General features: G+C 34.7%; 2 protein-coding genes across 9 annotated transcripts in view; both read left to right on the forward strand.

The window, feature by feature from the left end:
• The window catches only part of LOC106071130 (uncharacterized), a 53,365-nt gene that overhangs the window by 4,963 nt on the left and 26,798 nt on the right, over positions 1-21,604 (forward strand). The gene's annotated exons all lie outside the window — the stretch shown is intronic.
• On the forward strand, positions 1,411-19,586 carry LOC106060345 (uncharacterized). 6 transcript variants are annotated; one of them, XM_056015877.1, is made up of 6 exons: positions 1,411-1,498; positions 4,351-4,403; positions 8,994-12,906; positions 13,075-13,226; positions 13,993-16,115; positions 16,768-19,586. In XM_056015877.1, the coding sequence occupies exons 2-3, from the start codon at positions 4,394-4,396 to the stop codon at positions 9,968-9,970; spliced, it is 987 nt and encodes a 328-aa protein (XP_055871852.1). In that variant the 5' UTR covers positions 1,411-1,498; positions 4,351-4,393; the 3' UTR covers positions 9,971-12,906; positions 13,075-13,226; positions 13,993-16,115; positions 16,768-19,586. The 6 variants fall into 6 exon arrangements, with proteins under 6 accessions (XP_055871852.1, XP_055871848.1, XP_055871850.1 ...); XM_056015873.1 differs by having other exon boundaries at positions 13,993-19,586; XM_056015875.1 differs by lacking the exon at positions 13,993-16,115.

Raw genomic sequence — 21,604 nt, forward strand, 5'->3', positions numbered from 1 at the left:
CAAGTTGCTGGAAGCTCTCTTAAAACTCCGCACTGTGCAATGCTCTCGCACTCCCTTAAACACTCCCACAAGAGTCTTGTGTTACTATCCATTCAGACTAATTGTTTCCACCCTAGTAACAGAGTAAATGCAGAAGAGAAGCTAGGTGCTGAAACAAATGAACGATACATACATATTAAACATAAATGAACAGCAGCACCAGGGACCAAGTTTTTAAATGAGAGAAAGTAGTGAATTAAATGCGACCAAGGCTCGAACCAGTGACCCTGGAATCTATAACACCGCCTAGCGACAACGCACTAAGCGAAGCTTCTATATGTAATGTATTTATGTTGTCCACTTGTCATTATGAGAGATACACAATTAGATAGAGCCATTGTTTGTCTAATACATGCCTAACGGCTGTCTGTGTCGGCTCTATTGAAGTTGTTGGTGAACGGATGTGGCGAAGTGGGTGAGGAGCTAGCTAGGGCATGTGAACATTGACCACTGGGGTGGTAATTTGCATACGGGCGAAATGACTCTTTAGTAGAAGAATGTATTTTTGGACTTTCCGATGGTCTAGAGGTTAAGTTCGCTTAGTGCGTTATGTGTGATGTAAATTCTGCCTGTTGTGCTCTTAAAATAATACTCTTTTTTCAGCAGTTGTATAGGTTATGCCTATCTATAAAGTTTTTTTAAATTTTAGAATATCTCGATAATGGGTGTGGTTTATTTGATTTTTTTTTTTTTGGACTGTTCATATCGTAAATGAAAGTCAATTGAATAATTAACCACATATCAACAGTTCACGTTAAAATGCCACATCGTCAGACTATTTTCCGCTTCGACCTGTGTTATTATTTAAGAATTTCAGAATTGAATGATCAGTTAAGCATATAAAAAAAAATATTTGAAGAAAATTAAAATGGAGGTTGGAGGTTCTTATATTACCTCCTTCAGAGCAGGTCCATAATATTTACTTGCTGCTGTTTCATAGTGAACAATTATTTAACTTAGACTTAATCGTCCGAAGACTGCCAAGGCTAGGCAATGATTTGAATTAGGTTGACAAACAAGTCTTATACAAACAATTTTAGAACAATCGATGTAGGAACAATTTTAACGAAACATCATGCTTAAATAACTGACAGGGATATCTGGCAAATATCATATATCATTAATCTTATCTGGTCTACGAAATCTATAGACTAAATAACATGCTGCTTCCGGCTTACAGAATCGTTGTTTTTTTTTAAATCATAAATTTCTCTTCGCAGTAGTCTTGTATATTTGGTAAGCGTGGTCGAGAGACTAAGTACACTTAAACTTTAACTTGGCTTGCCTACCGATGAAGACATGAGCATGCTGAGCATGCTATAAGCATGAAAGTAGCGCTATATAAAAGCTATAAATTTAAATATATATACACATTTATATATACATATCCCGACGATAAAAGCATATCACATAAGCCTACCAACAGTTTACAATTGTTTAATATCGATTTTGATTTTGTGTAAGTACTGGAATTAATTTTAAAGTTTTAAAATTATTTAAATGTCCTTATTATTTTAATTTCTTTGTTGTTTTTTATCACAACGCATGCATATCATGAACTATTCTCAAAGTTTTGATCTGCTAATTATATATTAACATTTAATTTCCGTTAATTGTTAGTAATACCCTCCTATTGTGACTCTGACTCAACACTTGTTATTAAAGACTTGCGTCTAGGTGTACCTATCACTTGTGCGTAGATCTATTATTTAATTGAATAGTTTATCATCCTGCCCTACCACATCCATTCCAACGCTGAAGTCAATTAATTAATAACAGAGATAGAGCTAAGCCTAGATTTACCAGACGTCGGGATAAAGAAAGACGTGTCCTCACTGGCGTTGCAAGGTACCCTTGAGCCCGGGTTTAAGAATACGACGTAAGCCCTTCTGCCGGCGAGTTGAGTCTAACTGAACCAATTTTGAGTACTACTGTATCACATGTTAGTGCAATGCTTGTCACAGGTCTTAGGAACAATTTAAAGACCATTGTGGTCTCTAGCTCAGTTTTCAATAATACATTTGTAAACTACTTTCATAATTGGAAAGATCTTTATCTAATTACTTATAAAATGTGAGTTATGAATGTATACATACATAGGTGGGAAAATGACATTTAACTCTGTGTGTAGCACGAACACTTGTGCAAACCTTTATTTCACTGTCTACTCATACAATAAATTCATGTAGTTTAATTAGTGGATACATACTGTAATATTTAGGAAAGAACAAAAGTTAAACGTAAGCAAAAATAAACATAATTTTATCTAATAGAGCATATTTGCATTGTCTTCAGTGTATTATTATTAAAAATCTTAAAAAGATAAAAATTTAACATATTTCCAAGTAAACGATTTAGATATATTTGTTATTTTGCTCGCACACCAGAAACATAATTTACGAAAAACGTCATTACAATAACGAACGGCACTAAATCAGACGTAGGTCACGGCCCAAAATAGGAGGCTAAGTACGCTTGAGCTTGGCTTAACTTGGCTACCTATATGAAGCGGGGCTCGAGGTTCGAAACCTGACTCTAGCAGAGTTGTGTTTAATGAGCGCCTAAGAGCAGCACCGAAAACCTTATCCCAGATACCCCCCCCCTACTGGTCCATAAACGATATGGGACCATAGAGCTCTGAGCATGCTATAAGCATGAAATTAGAGCTATATTAAAGCTATCTTTTTTTTTTTATTGCTAGTTATATTTTCGCTGATCAACGCAGTGGACAAAATATAGAAATCTACTCTCCATTAATTCACTGAGAGGCGAGTTGTCCAAAAACAATTTATGGAGCTTTTGTTTTTCTTCTAATAGCTTTCTGATCTATCTCAGTACTGTTACCAGCAAACCAGACCTAATGATTTCTCTTCATAGCTCTCTGATCTCAGTACTGTAATTATCAAACCAGACCTAATATTTTCTCACCATAGCTCTCTGATCTCAGTTCTGTAGTTATCAAACCAGACCTAATGTTTTCTCACTATTGGTCTTAGTATGTTTAGACGTCTTCTTTGAAATATTCTCCCAGCTTTTGTCTGTAATGGATTCAAGGTGCGGACTTGAGACAGTTTTCTATCGCATCTTTAAGCACGTTAGAGTTTTGTCATCTGCTAATCCGGCCGCGTTTAGAATTTCTAGAAATGTAGATTTCTTCGAAGTCTCTTAAGGTGTTTACATGTTTGTAATAAGGTGGGTGCTATGTTCCACAATCTGCACCAAAGCAAGATTTGTTGACACGTTATGTCCTATACGTCTGATGATGGCGTAGTCTATGAGGTGCCAATTTCTTGAGCGAGGATACATGAATGAAGTTCGCTGTCTCGTTGGGAGTCTGAATCTTGTGTTTGATATGAGCAGCTTGTGATAAGCAAAGGTCTGGAGTACACTATAAATAGTCCGTTACTGTTGTACTGACCTGGATTTTGGTGTATCACGAGGAGGAGTCTAATCCTTCATTGAACTTTGCTATGACTTCTTCCGGGTTAGTCATAGTCAATCATAGTGGGTGCATAACAGCTAACAATGAAAATATGTTTTTTTTTCCGTTTTGTAATGGCAACCTTTGTGTCATGAGACTGTCACTGAGGCCCGATTAGTTTACTTTGAAATGATGTTTTTACTACAAAGCCAACTCCATCTTCATGTGGTACTTACTGCTGCTACCGCTCCAGAAGAAAGTAAATCCAGATCCTCTTTCCCAGAGTTCACCCTCATCTGCAAGCCGAGTGTCACTCAGTGCTGCTTTGTCTATGCTGAATCGGTGGAGCTCCCTGGCTGCTAGAGCAATTCGTCTTTGTGGTCTATCGGATGTGTCGTTGTCAAGTAGAGTGCGAACATGCACGTATCATAAGAGGAACTATCCTCGTCTTTGTCTTTCAGTCTCGACCTCTTGCGTAGGATTCCCGCCAACTGAGGTAGGCCGGATAGGGTAATTTAGAGCAGGCAATTTTGGGAGCTTGGGCGCGGTGGCTGAGAGGATTAACCTAGGGTCCTGGGTTCGAATCTGCCTAAACTACCAAGTTTTTAGATGCATAGTATTCCTCTGCTTTACTCTACAAGCCTTTAATTGAAGTAAAAAGAAATTTTACTAGGTCTCAAGTTGTAGTCACATGAGCAACCAGTAACATTTGGACGTCTTGAAAATTAAGATGTAGTGTATTTATATGCAAAGCAGATAGCGAAAATGAATGGTGCAGTAGTGTTACTGAATCCAATAAATAAAATATGTATGTTATTTGTAAAAGTTTGAATTTTATTAGCATTTATTTAGCAATAAATAGTGTGTTTTTTTTGTTCTATATTCTACAGACAACTCAATATATCAAGACAACATTGCTATTATCAAGTCTATATGATGAATTGTAAGTAAAACATCTATTTCTTACACTGAATTATATTAAACTTTTTGGAAGGGGATGTGAGATTATATTAAAAAGTCAATTATAAAGATACTACTACAACTAATAATAATAATAATAAGGCTTGTCTTCGAGTCCGAAGACTAATGAGGAATGCAGTATTTCCCGTGGCTACAAGAAAATAATAATACTTGAAAGGGAATCTCCCATGTTCTTTTCCGATGCAAGTTGCTGACATATTTAAATTCTGCGTAAAAGTTGTAGTAATAAAAATTAAACTTTTTTAGATACTTAAAACCATTTATTTCTAACTAGCTAATACCCGTGCTACGCTACGGTTGAAATAGCTGGTAAAGGCTGGTATATATGTTTATTTTGCCGGAAGCCCTCTTAAACCCGCAATAAAAGGGCATGCAATACAATGCTCCCCCAACACAATCCTCAAAATGTATCCTACAAACGAAGGGCCCGCAACCTCCTATTACAGAGAATGCACAAACACTTCCTAAACCAGTCAGTTTAGTCATTGTATATTCTAACGAGGCGGATGTCCTTTAATTCTAAAAGCGCATCTTATCTTATAAAACACAGACGTTAATTCAAAAAAGAAGATAATTATGTGCTACGCGTGTTCCACGAATCAATCTAGTCATGCATGTTGACCAATGACTTAAATTATGCTTAGTAGTTGCTTTTCTGGGCTGGTTCTGGCTACCCATTCCATGCTGTAATAGCAATAGGAAAAAAGTAGCATTTGTGGTAATGTGTCCTAGCATATGGGACGTGGAATGTGCCTTTATCTTTATCTTGTCTTTCAGAGTATTTTATTAGACTTTTTTTTTCGTTATTGAAGATTATGGTTCAGTGTTTTATGTATAATTGCTACTTTACTTTTGAGTCTTCTGTCCTGAAGGCTTTCTATATTTAGTGATTTTACTAAAAGTGTTAATCTAGTCAAATGTAAATATTCGTTTGTTATAAATCTCACTGCTTTATTTTGTGTCTGTTCCAGTCTATTAATGTTTTCTTTAGTTGAGGGGTCCCAGACAGAGGATGCAACTTTTATTATTGGCCTAACCAAGGTTAAATAACATTTTAGTTTTCTGTTTTTATTTGATTTATATAATTTTAATGAAAGCTGCATACTGCCAAGCTTTACCATAATGTCTCAATTAGCTTGCTGCAGTAGCTGCTCTCAGATATAAAAAGTAACTACATTTTATACATCTACAAATCGATATGATGTGTGTTAAACATTTCTGGCTCTACACCTCTAATCAATAGTCAATGAAAGGTTCCGATTGTTACTTTTAGCTTTGCGCATAACTAAAACTCAATTTAACCAAACATTTTTTAATATAAGGATTATATAGTAGGTATAGACATAAAAATATAGACTTGTGATTGTAGATGTAGAAAGTAGTCCTTTTTTATACCAGACCAGTACTTAGATTTGTGAATTGTTATTAACTCTTGTGACGCCACACAGAAACATTGTGGATATGCCGACAAATTCCGTCAGCAAAATCAATTACAATATTGGAAATAAAAATAATATACTAGTATTACACACGAGTCACGCCCGTTGATTTGTTCATGATTTATATTGCTTATAATCGCTTATACACCCCCATCTTTTTCTTTTTTTCTTTTCAATAACCACACACTTTTCAGCCATTAAATTCTGTATATGAAGCACCTTTGGTTATTTGTAATTTTTTGGGGCCATCATTTAATGATAAATGCAGCAATGTAAGGTAATAGATTCCCCAAAGATTTTTAGACCATTGGTTTCAGGCCTAGAGAGGGAAAATGTGCTTTTTTTCTGAAGGCCCCAACGAATGCTCTTTTCCCGTTATTATTATTATAGCTTTTATATAGCGCTACTTTCATGCTTATAGCATGCTCAGAGCGCTTTGGTATCTAGGAGTTGGTTTTCCGTGCTGCCTTTACGCGCTCAGTAAACGCAACTCTGCCCGAGTCGGGGGTCGAACCTCGAGCCCCCTTCTAGGTAGCCGAGACAAGTTCAAGCACACTTAGCCTCTCGACCACGCTTCCCCGTTCCACTATGTTTGTTTTCTGTCTTCTAAATATGAGGAAAGTCAATGTGGTATTCTTATTTATAATCGCTTATTTCATTTCTGTTGAATGTAAAGAAATGCCAGAGCTACCATGTCTCGTTTCGAGATTTCTATCGAAAAAAAAAAGGAAGTAGACTGAATATCTATGTATTTAATACTATTAGAATTATTTTTTTTTAAATGTAAATACACAGTAGTTCGTTTTATTAAAAATGTATGACTGCGTCTTTTATATATTTGTTGCTAAATTACTTTATCAATAAAAAATTAAAAAAACAGCATTTTCATTTCAGACTTTGTTAAGGCATTTGATTTATTGAGGGACAAGCCCTTGTAGGTATAAGATTGTCGGCGATTACTATTAGAGTGAATAATGCAGAAATAGATTCATTTTTCCGTGATATTACAAAATGAAAACAAAACCCATGCTTTAAATACTTCTTACCAAATGGGCAGACACATTGAGGGCCGCTTCTGAGTTTTAGAGATACCACATACTCTTTTGGTAATCCTTTTTTTTTTCCTTTTGTGATGACTAAAAAAAGGAATAATTTATTACAACTCTTACTAGTAAAGTGACCCATGGTAAAAAATAAAAAATTAGGGGCACTTAAGTTGTCATGATCTAAATATAGCCTCAATAATATTACATAAGCAACAAATATCAAAGACTAACCATTAAATGTAAGGGACGAATTTATTTATGTGTGTGTGTGTATGTGTGTGTGTATGTGTGTGTGCGTATATGTGTGTGTTATCCTTATGTAGATCCTTAAAAGCGTGCAAGTATTACAAAAGTACACTCAACTACAGAGGAGATTATTTATTCATTATATGGAATACATAATCATCAGTAGTAAGAGTGTTTAAATGTGCCCAAATTAAATACTACAGGGCGCCTAGACTAGATGCAATAATAAATTACATAAGGGTATCATGACACAACATAGCATTACCCCCAAATATTCAGTATACACAATGCAGAAATAATATCTCCTTAATCTAGCAATACAACTGACAACAATCACCAACACCCTACTCAGACCAGGTAAGCTCTCCAACTGACTGACCACAGGAAACCTTATTTCCCCCCCCCCCTTGAAAACCCCGTGCCAAAACACTTCACCGCTCATAACTAATAAAATAAACAAACACACACACAATCTCACTTCTTACACTCTTGACACACGTATGCGACCGGCATTTAAAGCAAGAATTGAACTTGGAGTCATCTTCGAGTTCGTAGGATATGAGAAATGTGCTCATCTTTGATATATTAACATATATTTTTTAACTTCTGTACTTCTCTTTTCCATAAAGTGTCGCAGCGGTCGTTTCCATATTACAAAAAAAAAAGGTTGAAAACACAATATAGTCTTCCTTGGACGTAGCCAAGATTTTTTATTTTTATTTTTGCGAGGAGGGTGGTTGGGCTTTAAACTCAAAAACCCTTTAGCTACGCTAATAGATTTTTAGTGTGTAATTTGCTCTTTTTTTTTTATTGCAGAGGTGGTTTTTAGTTCCAACCTTGCTGGAGGGGGTTTAAACTCAAAAACATCCTTGGCTACACTCATAGAATTTTGAATGTGTAATTTTTCTTATATTGAAGAGGTGGTTTCAAAATTCGCTGGAGAGGGGTTTTAAACAAAAAACACCTCTTGGCTACGCTCAAAGAGTCCGGTGACCTATAATGCTTTAGACTTATATTGAAACTGGGTTTTATGGTAAAATGATTTTGGAGGAGTTTTTAGATTCAAAATCTCCCTTATGTATCCTTTTGGAATTTGGGGATTGTCGATTGCACTAGCACTATTTTTTTTTTGTTTTACAGAAGAGGAGGGATTAACCACAAACCCCTTAAAAGGGGATTTTAAACTCAAACCCCCTTTGGCTGCGCTGGGGCAAGTGATGGTTTAATATTAAAATCTGACCTAAAATAAACACAATTAAAGTGAAAAAATCTGTCACAAAATTCCATCCCCCTCTGGGGGGGGGGAGGAGGATTTTCATTTCGGGGGGGGGGAGGGGGGTTTAAACCCAAAAGGAATCACCTTCCCCTTGGCTTTGCCCATGTAGTCTTATACTCAATTCATGTAATTGAAATATTTGTAAAAGTATCTATATAATATCAACATTTTGTATGAATTTAATTTTTTAAAAATAAAAATGAATAATAGGTTAATAGTTAATAACAATTTATACAATGGTGAGAAAAGTCTGTTTTAAAACTAAATCTATTTCAGTAGTAACATAATACTTTACATGTGTAGTTGATTTCAGCCTTAGGTGGAGCATTGTAGAAATAATGCGTAGGCCTATAAGTTATTGTTCGTAAATCAACCATTTCTATATATAACAACGAGGAGTAGAGGACCAGTTCATTGTTGCCAAGTATTCTCAAACTAACATCTTTACATTTAATACGTTTAAAAGCTAGTGAAAAATAGATATTAAAATTTTAAATTTTATAAACATTTGAGAATATTATCAAAACATTTCCATTTCTTTTCAGGTCAATACGAAGTTGAAGAATTAGAAAATGGTGAAGCTGCTTTAGAAGCCTTCATGAATTGTACAAAAAATCCAGATCATAAAAATTTTATTCCTATGGATAAATTCACCCTAAATGACCTTCCTCTAGATTATCGTGACCAAGATTTCTTTGACCTGATTAAGGCTACAGCTGACCTGACAGTTAGAATTGGTGTGCCATTTGTCAGTGAAAACAGACCAGAGTATTGGCCCAAAGAAAATAAAAAATATCCTTTTTCTGAGAAAAGAAACACTACGACAAGTAGAACTGGAACTGGAAAAATATACGTGTACAAATACATAGATGGGTGTGGATTTGATGGATATGGTCGAAATTTTAAATCTCCGACCGGTACTAAACTTGAGACTACTAATAAATATTGTCCATGTCAAAAATGTCAAGACTCAGGGGAAAAGAAAAACGTCTGGTGGGAAATTTTTATTTTTACAGCCACGCATTTAGTTTATGATGAAATTGAAGCCAGTAAGGCTGTTTGTAGGTTGTTCTATGATGCTGAAGACAGTGAAGTTACACTTTTGGAAAACTTGAGTCTCGTATACGCAAATGTTGAGAGGGACGTCTGTGAGATGAAATACGTGACGTGTGATGCGGAACTTGGAGACAAACTTTACCAGACGGTACAACTCTGCTATGACCTATTGAAAAAAAATTTTGAGGGGAATTTCACATCAAAATTTGTGTTTATAGTATCACATCCTCATGGCAGTTCTAAGCATGTCAGCTTTGGTAGACTACAAGACAACGAGAGGTATGAGGAACTGAACGCTGATTACGACCTGTCAAAGTTGACCTATGATACGCCGACATGTCCAGGAAGTAGTGGCGCGAAAGTCTACTGTCTTGGGTTGAATATGTCTGGGGAATACGTCCATAGGGGGAGTTTAGACTCAAATCTTAATTATAGTAGCACTGGCTTCTGTAGTAAGAAATGTTGAGGGATCAGGTAAAAAACAGTAGATAAAGTGCTTTATGTGACAAAGTAACGTTTTATTAAAATATGTAGTTCTATTGTAATCCTTAACTAAATGTGATGAGGAATCATGGGCGTAGCCAGGGTTTTTTCTTTTTTTTTTTTTGGTGGGTGGTGGATGGGATGAATTTAAACGTCTTACTTCAACTGAATCAACTGTAACGACTCGCTACATAGACTTTAACTCTAGTCCACCTCAGTTAACTCTACTCTAGTTAACTAGCATCTAGTCGTAGACTTGTCTCTTCTACTGCCTCGCACAGTAGACAGCAGTAACGACTCTACCGACGACTCTAGTCTAGACCAGTGGTGGGCTAATTACGTCCCGCCGAAAAGTTTTATGCGGCCCGCGGACACCTACATAGATTAGGTGTTCTCACAGATTATACATATAAACCCAATCATAAACTCTTTACACGGAAAGATTGCGCATTTAATATCACACATCAAACTCATAGCTAAGGCAGTTCTGAGGAGTACTTCGAGATTCGGAAACAAAACATTCCGATGTATACGGTAGTATACTCTTGTTTAGCATGGACAAGGTTTTGAGAAGAATATGGGATCTCAATGAAGAAATTGTTATGATCCTTAAAGAACATTGATTGTGACTTTTTAATAATATTTCTAATGAAGAATGGAAAACAGACTTTTTGTTTGCCATTCACAATATTGCAATGGGTTGTTTGCACTTGAAATATATGTGCATACTAAATCTTTCCAAACAAAGCTATTCTATTTCTCCAGACAAGCAACTGAGATGTGAAACAATTTCTAGTGGAATGGTTGAAAGGTACGAAACTTAATTAGATTCTTCTATTGTGGAATTTTAAAGCATTTTTTTTAAATAAACACATGTAAAAACAGGTCAATGCTGACTGATTGATTTGAAAGCAGTTACATTATGGATGAGTATAAACAGTAAAATAATTCTCATTAAGTATAACTGTACATTTGTGGTAAAATATTGTGATGTAACAGGCAATTTAAAAAATGTTCGAAAAATTTATTTCAGAAATGGCTAACTCTTGTTGTAGTTCCTTATTGGGAGTGTAAAACAATAATATGTAAATTTAGAATACAGTACAAATGTGAATTAAAAGACATTGTACATAGTTAGCTATCGTATTTGTCTCAGTTGTAAGTATATATGCGGCCCCCATTCCCAAATTTTTTAATGCGGCCCTTGATCGATAAAGGTTGCCCACTTCTGCTCTAGACGACTAACTCTTCACATTAACTCTCTGGCTTATATAGAGGCCCTAATCGCTCCTCCAATGTTGCAGAAACACTGCTAGTACCTTCTGGAACATCACGTAAGGACACGTCACATCCTGTCTTTGTTTATGTTAATACATGTATATTCCAGAGAACAATCGCTGCTATGTCATCTCGCCGGGGTCACATGTAGTGACCTCCCCTTGTCACTGTTCATTTGTAACAATATGTCTGTAACATTTCAGCTCACAAAATAGATTGCTTTTGCAAACGTTCGTCCCCCCCCCTTTCCCCCCAAATTTATTCCGCCAACTCACTTCTGGAGGCGTCCAAAAGCACCTATGGCCCTGACCAGAAGGTTACCCACTTCCCTTGAAAACGATGCATCATTCTATACCATGCTTCCTAGATATGTAAAGAGGTCTACCATGTTAAGGGGATGTCCATATCCAGGGATCTTTGGGGCTGAGAAGATTTTATTGAGTGAATTCTGGAACATGACTTATTGGATGACATCCGGAGTAAGCCGAGACCACTGGAAGACAAAGTTGGTATTGCTTTGGGACTGCTGAAGATGAAAATCATAGGGGTTGCCAGGGACACCTTTTTTTACAGAGGAATTGGGGTGCGAAAAGGAGCAATGCTTATGTTAAGCTTCGATATGATAATCGTCGTCTTTCTTAAGTTAAATTAATTAAAATAACTGTCCTCTCTGCGTCTTTTACAACAATTTGAAAAATATATTTAACTTTAATTGTGGCTGCCTGGTCGGGATGGCTGCATGGACGAGTGGCATGCGCTCAGGACTATAGTTCGAAGTCGGTCTTCCCGACTTTTAAACCCTGTCCACCGTCCTGAGAGAGGGACTTGCCCTAGGATGCAATTAACTTTAATTTATCCTTAATTCTCAAGAAACATTGGAAACAAATTAAACTGGCAATTTAGTGTTTCTAGCTTATGGTCGACGTTTGTTATGTAACAATGTTGTCTAAAAACAAATCATCTAATATTATTATAGCTTTTATATAGCGCTACTTTCATGCTTATATCATGCTCAGAGCGCTTTTTGGTCCAATCGCATTTGTGGACCAGTGGGGTAAGGGGTATCTAGGAGTTGATTTTCCGTGCTGCCTTTAGGCAGCTCAGTAAACACAACTCTGCCCGAGTCGGGTGTCGAACCTCGAGCCCGCTTCTAGGTAGCCAAGCCAAGCCAAGTTCAAGCGCACTTGGCCTCTCGGCCACTCTTGTATCCCATTTTTAGGCTTTAGTTAAGTTTATGTTGATGTCTTGCATAAATAATAAATCATTGTACTTATCTGTTTTACAATCTAGAAAAGGAGAAAGGTAATAATTTAAGTTTATAGCGTCTCGTAATACGTTGTATTTTTTTTTAAATCATAAATTCCTCTTCAAATGACAATGGACCTCAATCACCAACCGTAAACAAACAACATTTAGCCACGTGGTGCTCTATCTCTTCTACATAATTTACGATCTTATGTTTGATTCACGTGACAGTTTTTTTTTCTTCATTGTTTTATCAATAAGATCACGTGACTAAATGTTGTTTGTTTACGATTGGTGAATGAGGCCCATTGCAAGATATCAGGACAATATAAACATAGGGCAGAAGCAACACAGTTAGTTTTTGATTTGTTAGTCTCGAAGGTTGTTTTTTTTTGAGTAAGTATTAGTATGACACTTATATTTTCTATGTTTAATTTTAATTTCCCTATTGTTATATTTTCCATTATCCATATTGTTAGATCTATATTTACCATATTATTCGTATATTTATTTATGTGTTTATATATTGTTTCCCATCCCTTTCTCTTGCGCTTCCTCCAACAGAGAAAGCGATGGGAAGTTAACATCAAAGAATAGACAGGCCTGTAAGTGAATAAATTCTACCGTAGGCAAAGGACAGGGATGAATAGAGAAAAACGGTTGACGGTTCTTGTATGGTGCCCCGGCGGTCCATCAGACTAAAGAGATAGGTGAAGGTATTATAATGTTATAATAAAGTAACCAAAAAAAATATAATAAACTCAATTAATAATATTCGATAATACATCTATTAAAATCATTGTCAACAAAAGAAACCCTAGTGGGTACCTATTTTAGAAAAACAATGCTAAAAAAGAGTTTTATATCATTAAAAAAAAAAACACCCTTTTACGGCCGAATTTTTACATTTCCTTATAACCAAAAAAAAACCACCCTTTTTAAGGCCGAATTTTTACATTTCCTTATAACAAAAAAAACAACACTTTTACGGCCGAATTTTTACATTTCCTTATAACAAAAAAAACACTTTTACGGCCGAATTTTTACATTTCCTTATAACAAAAAAAACACACTTTTACGGCCGAATTTTTACATTTCCTTATAACAAAAAAAACAACAACACTTTTACATTTTTACATTTCCTTATAACAAAAAAAAAGATGCAAAATACAAAAACGATGAGACACGAGAACTCATTTCTTCTCTTTTTAATTAAAGCATTGTATTTAATGCACAAGAGTGTAATCTATTCTCTTCCAAGCCTTTAAAACGAAAGAAAGTTCCGATTATTTATTCAAGTTACAATATTCAAATGTTATACTCAAAAACAATAATAGCCCATACAATTTTAATTCGAGTTTTTCTGTGTTTTGAATTTGGAATATGTTGGGAAAAAAAAGAAAAAAAATGTATTAGTAGTTTTAATATTAATATTACTGTTTATTACTTTGAAAACAAATAGGTTTCTTAATTTCTTTACAGATCAATTAAAAAATTTTTAGAATGCAAGCTCATGCATTAAACGTGAAGTTTAGCAATTGTAAAAAAAATCCAGATCATAAAGATTTTTTCCCTATTCATAAATTTACCATACAAGATCTTCCTGAAGATTATCGTGACAAAGAGTTGTTTGACCTGATTAAGGCTACAGCTGACCTGACAGTTAGAATTGGTGTGCCATTTGTCAGTGAAAACAGACCAGAGTATTGGCCCAAAGAAAATCAAAACTATCCTTTTTCTGATAAAAAAAACACTACGACACGTAGAACTGGAACTGGACAAATATACGTGTACAAATACATAGATGGGTGTGGATTTGATGGATATGGTCGAAATTTTAAAACTCCAACTGGGACAAAACTTGAGACTTCGTATAAGACGTGTCCTTGTCAAAAGTGTCAAGACTCAAACGAATCCAAAAACGTCTGGTGGGAAATTTTTATTTTGACAGCCACGCATTTAGTTTATGATGAAATTGAAGCCAGTAAGGCGGTTTGTAGGTTGTTCTATGATGCTAAAGACAGTGAAGTTACACTTTTGGAAAACTTGAGTCTCGTATACGCAAATGTTGAGAGGGACGTCTGTGAGATGAAATACGTGACGTGTGATGCGGAACTTGGAGACAAACTTTACGAGACGGCACAACTCTGCGATGGCCTCTGGAAAAAAATTTTACAGAAACAAAATTCCAATTTTGTGTTTATAGTATCACATCCTCATGGTTTGCCTAAGCATGTCAGTTTTGGTAGACTACAAGACAACGAAAGATTCACTGAAATGAACGCAGATTATGATCTGTCAAGATTGACCTATACAGCGTCAACTTGTTTTGGAAGTGCTGGAGCTAAAGTCAACTGTCTAGGGCTAAATGTGTGTGGTGAATACGTCCATGTAGGGGCTTCGGAATCCAATCTGAATTATAGTAGCATTGGCTTTTGTAGTAAGATAGGATAACTTGTAAAAGCAAGTGGTCAAAGAATTACATTCAACCTATCGTGATAGTGATTTTTTTTTATTGTTTTGACTTTGCCTTTTAGTTTAATAAAAAAAAAAAATTTCGATTTCTCTATTCAAGGCATATTCTTTTTTTTTTCACCTACACACACACACACACACATATATCTGTTTCAGTTATATTTTCAGAGATATTTGATAGGCTCTTTGATATTTTTGGGCTGGTACTTTTTTTTTGTTACATCCTGTCCCGCCTCCCCTCTCTTTGAAAACAAAAACTTAAATTATATAATCTGTTTCATCTAATTTGCACTGCCCGCTTTATAATTTTATGTCTGCAAACAATATACTTTATAATTCGACCCCCCTTCCTTCACCCTCCTCCTTTGTATATAATCCTACATACCATCAATTTTTCAACTCTTCCTTGAAATATTTCAAAAAGCTTTTCGACATCGAGGAGGCGCGGTGGCTGAGCGGTAAAGCGCTTGGCTTCCGAACCTGGGACCGGGGTTCGAATCCTGGTGAAGACTGGGATTTTTAATTTCGGGATCTTCGGGCGCCTCTGAGTCCACCCAGCTCAAATGGGTCCTTTTCTGATACCTGACATTAGTTAGGAAAAGTAAAGGCGGTTGGTCGTTGTGCTGGCCACATGACACCCTCGTTAACCGTAGGAAACAGAAACAGATGACCTTTACATCATCTGCCCTATAGACCACAAGGTCTGAAAGGTGGAACTTTACTACTTTTTTGACATCAACCTTTTTTTTATATTAAATCTTTCGTATCGAACGCTCACATAATATCCTGGCTGAGCATTCCCCTCCCTTTTTTTTCATTGTAATTCTACCCTAAAATAATTTTTGTCCATAATTTATAGTTGGTTACGTTGGGCTAGAACGAACCGCTTATATCGATCTCTCACACTTTTCTAGCTTTCCCTTTCCCCACCAATAAAAGTAATTCTACATACATTTGCTGACATTTCTTCTTCGGCTTCTTAATTCAATATTTAAATATTTCATAGCTTTTTGTCCAAACCTCTGGCGTCGCCCTTAAAATTATAATAAACCACTGCGGTGTCGTCCGTTAAAGGTGCTCAGTTGTCCTAGACACACGAAATATAATGACTTGGCTAAAGCAAGTAAGAGGTATGTATTTAATAAAACTTGTAAGGTCATTGGTAAAAAACAACAACATTGGGGCAAAAAAAATCGTTCATAAGAAATCTTAAATGATTTTAGAAAAACAAAAAACTGATTTGGGCCAGGATTTTGTGATTTTTACCATCCCGAAGGAGATACAAGACACCGATAGCAAAGACAAACAGACACAACAAAATTCCTTTGTTCCCCTGGCAATCAAATCATTTCATACAACTCAACTATCTGATAGAAACATTAGATCTGTAACCTTTGAGTCAATCTATATTTTATTTTCTATAGTTTCATTTATAGTGCTTTGTATTTGGTGTCATGCACAAATTGTAAGACATTTCCTCATGGAAAATAAATATGATTATGATTTATTATTATTATTATTATTTTTATTATTATTATTCTTGTATTGTTGATTCTATTTTTATTGATTATTTAAAGCTCTTAAAACTGTTTGTTTTTATTTATAAAACGAATATTATGCTCACCCATATTACATATGTATACTCTTTTTTTTACTTTAAACACATGTATAGTCGTTCTAATAGTAAACTTTTAACATTGGTTATTAAGTTGTTTTTTTTTTTTTTTCAAATATTCAAAATGTATGCACATGTTTTTTAGATCACAGTGATTTTCTCCTCAGTCTAGTGGTACTTTCAACAATGCTTGATTTACATGGAAAGAAAAAGAAGCAAAATTTCAGCCTAGTTCAAGTCTATGTTTCAACACTCCTCAAGTACACTTGAATTTTAGTATCCCTGAAACCTACAGTGAACTACTTTCAAAGAGTTAATGTTGTTTCTTCCTCCAATGGAAGCCCCCTTACTTTAACTCATAAGACTGGCATGTAATTTTTGATACTCTTTACCTCCCCTAGTCCCCCCCCCCGGCCACCCAATATTCATAAACTCTCTTATTTTCTACTTCGGAGTCTGAAATACGTATGTAGATCTAGCGGCTTCTAGCCTTTATAACATTTCTTGTAAACCATTACTTGGTAAAAAAACTAACACGATTTAAGAAGCCACTTTATTTGGTTTAAGTAAATTCCTACCACAAAATATAATCCTTCTAAAATATATATAACTTGTTTGCTATTGCGTTATTTTTCTACCCTACTTGATATTTCAGTTTGGGGGTTTAACCTACCCTTAAAAGTTTTAAAAAAGATAGAGATATGTGTATTTAAAGGAAAACATCATTTTTGTGCAACAAGTAAGATAGAGAGATAGAGATGAAATAATTTGTTTTTTTTTTGGTTCAATCAAATGTAAATCGACATACATATTCAGTTGTTGTTTTTTTTGTGTGTGTTTTTTTTTTAAAGTGGTGTTAGAAATATTTAAGGACAAAAGATAAATCAGGGAAACACTACCGCTGGTCTTTTAAAAAATGTTTTGCTGTTTTTAGATACATGCTAAGAACTATTATAATTATAATTTGAATTTATTTGTTTATTCTACAGTTTTTTTTTTGTATGGTTGTTTTTTTTTTGTTTTTTTTGTTGTTGTTGTTTTTTTGTACAGAGGTTATATCCACTTACTCTGTCTGTCTGGTAAAAAGTTTGAACATGTTTTTTCTCCCGTTTCCCATTCTCGGAACAAGTTAAAACTTTGCACAATTAATTATTAAACTTGACAAGGCATACATCAAAAGAAATTTTTTTTTAAAAGTTAATTCATTGTTGGTGATTAATTAGTTTGTTTGATTTGATAGATGAGAGATGGAGCTATGGTTTTACAGCCCTTATTACATTTTTTCCCCAATTCCCATTCTCGGATCAGGAATAATTCACACAATTATTCATAGTCGATGAGAATACACGAATCAATGCAAAAATTATCCAATTAGCTAATCATACAGTAATAAATAGTTAATTTTGTTTTATATAACAGAAAGAGAGCTAAACACTGTAAATTTCAGATAAATAGTAATAATTAGCCATTATTTCCCCCCTAGATAAGTTTTGGTTTTAAAAAGCAGTGGCGTCACTAGGGTCGGTGTCCCCCGGTGCGGTAAGCTCGGGGTGTCACCCCCCCCCCCTAAGAAAATATAATCTTCCCATCTAAAACAAACAACTTTCTGTATGTTGAACAATAAAACTGTAAGCTAATTATTAAATTGGTTATACTTGAAAAATGGTTTTCGATTATATTTTAAAATGTAGTTTTTTTACATTTAATCAAACGTTATTGTTTAAATAAAAAATGTACAATCATAGAATTGAGAAACCTTGAGTTGAACATATTTTTTACTAGAGATTATTTAAGAGCTCCTTAAGGAAAATGTCTTAAATTATACTAGTGTTTCTCAGCTGCTTTCGAAAACGCCACTGTTAAAAAGTATTATTTTTTCTATTGTTCGATGTTTTGTATGTAAGTAGGTACAAAGCTGCAAATTCTCATTCCATCCAGCTCTAATGGAACCTGACATAAACTGGGAAAAAGTAAAGGTGTTTTATCACTCCATAGAAACAGATGACATTTACATTATATGTACTATAGACTGCCTGGTTTAGAAATAGCATTTTACTTTACATATTGCTACGAATCATTGGCAAAAAACAAATCCCATTTGGGCAGTTGTTTGAGACAAACATCTATAAAGAAGCTAACAAGATCCTCGAAATAAAGAATCACCCATTGTGTCAGGATTTTGTGATTTTACCATCACAAAAGAGATACAAGACACCGATGGCAAAGACAAACGTGCATGTGTACTCTTTTGTTCCCCTAGCAATTAAATCATTAAATAAAAACAATCTGATATAAACTTTGGCTATTAGTTTACGTGAATAGAAACGCTAAATCAGGTTTCTCTTATATTTTAAGAATATGCAGAAAAAAATGCAGATTACAAAGATGTAATTTGATTTCCTCGGAGATAAATAGTTTTTAAAATATAAATTTTTAAGTTTTATTTCTTATTACTATATATTGTCATTGGAAATACGCCATTTTGGTTTTAAGCCTTAATACTAGACTATCTCCCTTGAATTACTTGCCAACTTTTTTCTGTTGCTGTTTTGTCTTTCTTTCTAGCAGTTATTAGATCTAATATTAAAATTCATTTAAAATGATAGCAGCAAGAACAAAAAACTCTCTTTAAAAAGTTATTGGAAAAAAGAAGAAACAACTTCATCAATTTATTAACATTTTTTTAGACCTTCATTTCAGTAAATACACTTAAAAACTCATAAGTTGACAGCATAAGAACAAAAATTTCTATAAAAAAAGTTTAATATAGATAAATAGATAAATATGCTTAAAAACAACATGGTGGTCAGTAAAGGTATCTGGTCATCTAAACTATTACCAAACTTTGTCACATGTAAAATATGAGTGCGTCTGGTGTGAATGTACACTTTGGTTTCTTAAAGTTATAATGTTTTTTGTTTGGGTAATGCACACATTGTAAGACAAATTTCCATACGGACAATAAAGATTATTATTATTATTATTATATTATTATCCAGACTCTCTGTAAACTGCACCACACGACACAACGAACTTAAAGCACCTCACAACTCAGGCTTCAAAGTATTTTTAAACTCCTTCAGCTTCTTTCAGTTTGGCCCATCTCAGAAGTTAATTTGAATAATAAGTTGAACAATTCATGTACAGTTTTAAAAAAAAGGTGACAATTGTTGGATCTATCTCAAGAGAATGAAAAGCTGCCAGGTTGAGAGAGTGATTATCACAGTTCAGAAATGTTGCCTTTGAATTTATGTCTAACAGACGTGTCCGCGGGCCAGACAGACGGCCACTCATTGAGGCTGCATCATCATTGGCTTAACCTCTGTCTTGTAGCCCCGCTGTGGTCAACTCGGCATGGGGGGGGGGAGAATAAAATTCTTATAATTTCACTAATAAAAAATACGCCATGAACGTGAAATTTGCTCTGGTGAAGAGACATACATTTAGGTTTTTTGATTCATTTCCCCACCCTTGCAATTCACTCTTTTATCACTCTATAGGAAACGTTGTTTTGTTTTTTTCTAATTTAGAAAAGCATGTGTCCATTGGATTGAGGAAAGATGAATAAAGGGGTAATAACTCGAATGTGAAGTTTAATTCTGAAGTTATAGACGCCAAACCCGAATAATGGACAATTCTAGCATTATTAAGAATAACTATTGAATATGTTATACCCGATTCTGTACATTTTTCTTCAAGGTTAATTAGCGTAACCTAAGTCTAGTATTAGTAAGAAAGAGAGAAATATTTTTAGTTCCTGCTGCAAGCATAAGTTTAATCTATTTTGGGAGCAAAATAAATCAGCAACAAATCTTTAATAGAGATTTGCGTTTTAAAATTTAAAACTAACTTTAAAAAAAAACAACTTTGATCTCTGTGGGAAAAAATATTTTTAAAATGTCAACAAAGTCAACGTACTGATAGACCTAGATCTAGGTTTAGTCTTTGTTATAAATTTAATCCATAAATGTTGAAAAAGAGACTCTTGTTGACACTATTTGTCAATCAAATATATTAATTTATGTAATTACAAACAAATTTCGGACACTCATTTGGGGGCCCTCCTCCTGGAGGCCCCGGGGGGATCTTCAAATTCTCCCCCCCCATTCCCCCACCCTAGCTACACCACTGGTTACAGAGGTTCTAATCCTCTCTTCCAAAAGCCCTGGACAGAAACCCTGCTGTTTTGCGTAGTGCATACATGTCACCATACAGGTCAAGAATTTTTGGTTTCCCGGACCAGTGGAGCCTTTTGTGGACATATTTATACTTCCTTTTCGCATCCAACTATTCCAGGTTCAAATAGACTTATATTATTGTTTATTTTGTCATGATTTTTCATTTTGGTAACATGAGATTAATTATAAGTGATAGTGTAGCAGTTAGAGCCTAGATTCTACTGCCCTGTGCGTTGCTTGTTTAAAATACATTTTAAAGAATATAATCTAAAACCTTTTTAACTTTCTTAAGAATGTTTTAATAATAAAAGTCGTGTTTCAATATGCTTATAAGTAGCAAGACAGCTATGAGAAGTGGTACAACACTGGGGTGAAACTCATGCGTTATGTCGCAAACTAGAACTAAACCACATTCACATTAGGGAACAGAAAACAGAACGAACCATAACTTATGTAATTCAGAAATGACATAGAAGAGAAAAGTTATGCCCCTTTGACAATTCATTTATTGGGTCTAGGTTGCAACTGCTAGCTCCTTTAATGTTATTTATAAACTGCTGTGCTAGTTCTTGTCAGGGTTGTTTTAACAAAGCTTATATCAACTCCGTCTGTCTAGAAGAAAGGTTGTGCAAGTTATTTCTCCGACACCCAATCTTGGATCAAGCTGAAATTTTGTACAATTATTTTCTTACCTGACAACACAAGAATCAATCAATTAAAATAAAAATAACCAGTTAATCAATTAATTATTGCTAATATGTCTTTTGTTTGGTATCTCAAACAATGGAAAGAAATAGTACTTCACTGAAGTGGTGGTATAAGCTGA

This window comes from Biomphalaria glabrata, chromosome 17 (genome assembly GCF_947242115.1).
Source record: "Biomphalaria glabrata chromosome 17, xgBioGlab47.1, whole genome shotgun sequence".
NCBI classification, from domain to species: domain Eukaryota; kingdom Metazoa; phylum Mollusca; class Gastropoda; family Planorbidae; genus Biomphalaria; species Biomphalaria glabrata.